Source organism: Procambarus clarkii, chromosome 1, assembly GCF_040958095.1.
Source record: "Procambarus clarkii isolate CNS0578487 chromosome 1, FALCON_Pclarkii_2.0, whole genome shotgun sequence".
Lineage (NCBI taxonomy): Eukaryota > Metazoa > Arthropoda > Malacostraca > Decapoda > Cambaridae > Procambarus > Procambarus clarkii.
In genome coordinates this window covers 51,091,962-51,095,510 of record NC_091150.1, presented here as the reverse complement: position 1 = coordinate 51,095,510, position 3,549 = coordinate 51,091,962, and the positions used below count along the sequence as shown (strand labels likewise).

The following is a 3,549-nucleotide window of genomic DNA, read 5'->3' as shown; positions in this document are numbered from 1 at the left end:
CCTTTTTCCCAATCAAACCTAGTTTAATGCTATGAATAATGTTTGCTTCCACAATGTGCTCCTTTAGTTTATTCCATTTTTCCACTACTCTCATGCTTAAAGAAAACTTTCTAACATCTCTGTGAGTGATCTGAGGTTCCAGCTTCCTCCCATGTTCCCTAGTTCTGTTGGTATTCTGTGTGGAACATTTCGCCAGTGTGAAGGTGTGGGCTTTTTTCTAACGTCGTCAGGTTCAGTTCCTTCAGTCGCACTTCATATCCTATCCCATGCAACTCTGGAACAAGCCTCGGCCCAATTTTTTAACCCTTTCCAGTTTCCAAATGTTGTGGTTCATGTTGGGGCTGTTTACTCTAAGACTGGTCTCACGTTGGCAGTGTAAAGTGCTCTGAATTCCTCCTTTCTAAGGTTTCTAAATGACTTTCTAACTTTTGCTAGAGTAGAGTACGCTGTTGTCGATATCCGATTTATATGTGCCTCAAGGGTTAGATTTGGTGTTACGTCCTCTCCCAGGTCCCTTTCTAGAATCGTCACAGGAAAGTAGTTTCCCTCCATTGTGTACTGACCCTTTGGTCTCCTGTCACCTAGTCCCATTTCCATAACTTTACACTTGCTCGTGTTGAATTCCAGTAGCCATTTCTCCGACCATCTCTGCAGCTTGTTCAAGTCCTCTTGGAGTATCCTACAGTCCTCATCTGTCGCAACTCGCCTCATTAATTTCGCATCATCCGCGAACATCGACATATAGGACTCGACTCCTGTAGACATGTCGTCCACATATATTAGAAATAGAACTGATCCCAGCCCCGATCCTTGAGGTACTCCACTCGTTATGGTTCGCCAGTCTGACTTCTCGCTCCCTGACTGTTACTCTCTTGCTCCTGCCTGTTACATAATTCTTTACCCAAGCTATGTCTTTTCCGCTTACTCCCGTATTCCTTTCAAGTGTGAATAGCAGTCTCTTGTGCGGTACTGTGTCAAATTCGTTTTGGCAGTCCAGAAATATGCAGTCTACCCATGCATCTGGTCGACGACCGGGCCGCGTGGACGCTAAACCCCAAATCATCTCAAGGTATCCCTGTCCTGCCTTACTTTGTTACTTTTTCACAGAATTCCATAAGGTTTGAGGCATGATTTCCCTTCCCTGAACCCATGTTAGTGTTTGTTTACATACCTAACGTTCTCTAGGCAGCCCGTCCTCCTAAGGTTTCCCAACCTCAAGAAAATAGTCATTTTAAAGTGTACTCTCCTAACCTACCAGAGGACCCAAAACAGAAAACGGGACATTACATCATTTTCGCCAGCCGCTTCCATTTTCTAGTACAACAATTTTTGGTCTTATGTAACTCATACGAGAGAAATGCGACATTCTTTTTTTTAAGAGGACAGGTTGGCGCTGCAGGCAACGGGATGAGGAGGAAGGTGGAAAGGCATTAACATTTAAACAGTGCCCCCTCACCCCCCCCCCTCACCCCCCCCCCCCCGACCCCGCAGAGAGCAGACACAGCATACTAATGTGCCCTAATGTCTGCCACTCTATGCATGCAACAACTATTCAGGTTTCCACTGCCAAGCACTCCATCTTCAACCACGCCTCATGTCTGCTGTCTGCTTCACCCACCAAGGTGAAGCTCACTTCTGCTTGCTGCTCCTATTACTATTGGTTGTTATCTCTCTCTCATCCATCTAGTACTAGCTGACGTCTGCTAGTGCTATCTGATGTCAGTTGTCTGCTTTACCCATGTAGTGCTACATACCGTCTGTTTTCTGCTTGCTTTAGCGAGTGCTAGTTAATGTCTGCTTTTTGCTCCTATTCGCTGGAGGTAGCTAATGGCTATCGTCTCTCTCATTCATTAAGTACTAGCTGATGTCTGCCTTCTGCTTCTATCAGCTAGTGCTACCTGCTATCTGTTTCCCCTAACGAATGATAGCTAATGATTGCTTTTGGCTCCTATTAGCTAGTGATTAATGATGTCTGTTTTCTGCTTCACTCATCTAGTGTTATCTGACGTCTGCTTTCTCCTATTCTGGCTAGTGCTAGCTAATGGCTGTTGTTTTCCTCACCTACCGAGTACTAGCTGACGTCTGCTCTCTGCTTCCATTAGTTAGTTAATACATGATGTCTTCTTTCTTGTTCTATGTAATGCTAGGAATGTATATTACCTTTCTTCCTAGCAAATGCTGTCTTATGAGTGTTAGCTTACGTCTGCTATCTGTTTTACTTTGACAGTGTTATATTACATCAGATGTCTGCTTCACTTTGATAGTGTTATCTTACTTCTGCTATCTGGCCCACCTTGATAGTGTTATCTCGTGACTGCTTTCTTTCACACCTCGATCTTATGTCTGTTATCTGCTTCACCTAAAAATTGTTATCCTACATCAGCTATTTGTTTCACCTTAGTATAGTGTTATCAGATATCTGTCTGCCTCGAGGGGAAAGACTAGCTAATATCAATTCTGTCTTCGCTTCACCTAGCTAGTACTAGTTTTTTATGCTGTTTTTGAATACTAGTATTAATTATCCACTAGCCAGATATCAGCTGTACAAATGATCAAATATCAGCTGTATATTGCTATTGCTAGTTTATTGTGCATCTCCACTAACTGTATACCATTTTCTGCCTTATCTAACTAGTTCAGGTTCAATTTATTTTAGTTTCACCTAAATTAGTGCTATGTAATGTGAATGTAATCTTTATCAGAAGAGCCATTAATATCAGGTCACGGTTTATCGTGTTTGATTAAAAGATTAATAATATATTATTTTTATTTTAAATTAATATATCGATTACTATGTCAAACGGGACTGTCCAGCAAAGCAAAATATGTGAAAAAGGCTTCGACACAAATAATTCACACACACACGGAAGGGAAGCAGGGCGGAAAATTATAAAAATTCTACATACAGTATTTATATATATATAATAAATTCGTAACTTGGTTTTCAGAATTATATGTATTTTTGATTTTGATTTTTTGAGATTGATGTGGGGAATGGAGAGGGAGGATGGGGGGGGGGGGGAGAAATGTGTACAGTTGGCTATACATAATTTTTTGGTGGTGTTAAGGTACGTATACGTATATACTGTATATATGACAGTGGTATATGTGTATGACAGTGGCTTAGAACAAGCGATCTAACTTCAATAGCGGCTACCATACACTTTGCCTCAGCGCCTGAAGTCACCGTGGTTCCGAGCAATAAACAAAGTGTAGTTAATATGCTTAATGAGGGAAAATGGCAGCCGAAAGCAAAATAGGTTGTTTAAAAATCCCAAATCTCTTGAGGGAAGGCTGTTATCAATAAAAAAAACTATTAAGAAAAGTAGAATACAACAAACTGTTTTTAATTCCAAAATATTAAAAAAATAAAAATTACCAAAAACTGATTTAACCAAATCTAAATTTTTAATTCCAACATGTATAACGGCAAAACTTTGAGACCGAAAATCTTCATTTTTTTCGAAATTGAGTGGTAACAAAATTAGTAACAAAATATAAGAGCTTCAAAATTGGGTTATGATAGGTAACGTTAACTTACCTTAATAC

General features: G+C 40.4%; 1 protein-coding gene across 1 annotated transcript; it reads right to left on the bottom strand.

The window, feature by feature from the left end:
• Positions 1 to 345: 345 nt before the first annotated feature.
• LOC138363413 (uncharacterized) lies at positions 346 to 765 on the bottom strand. The gene has a single exon (XM_069322489.1). The coding sequence runs from the start codon at positions 763 to 765 to the stop codon at positions 346 to 348; it is 420 nt and encodes a 139-aa protein (XP_069178590.1).
• Positions 766 to 3,549: the final 2,784 nt, after the last annotated feature.

Bases quoted from the DNA above. Each gene is read 5' to 3' on its own strand.
- LOC138363413 (XM_069322489.1), bottom strand. From the start codon at position 765: ATGTCTACAGGAGTCGAGTCCTATATGTCGATGTTCGCGGATGATGCG.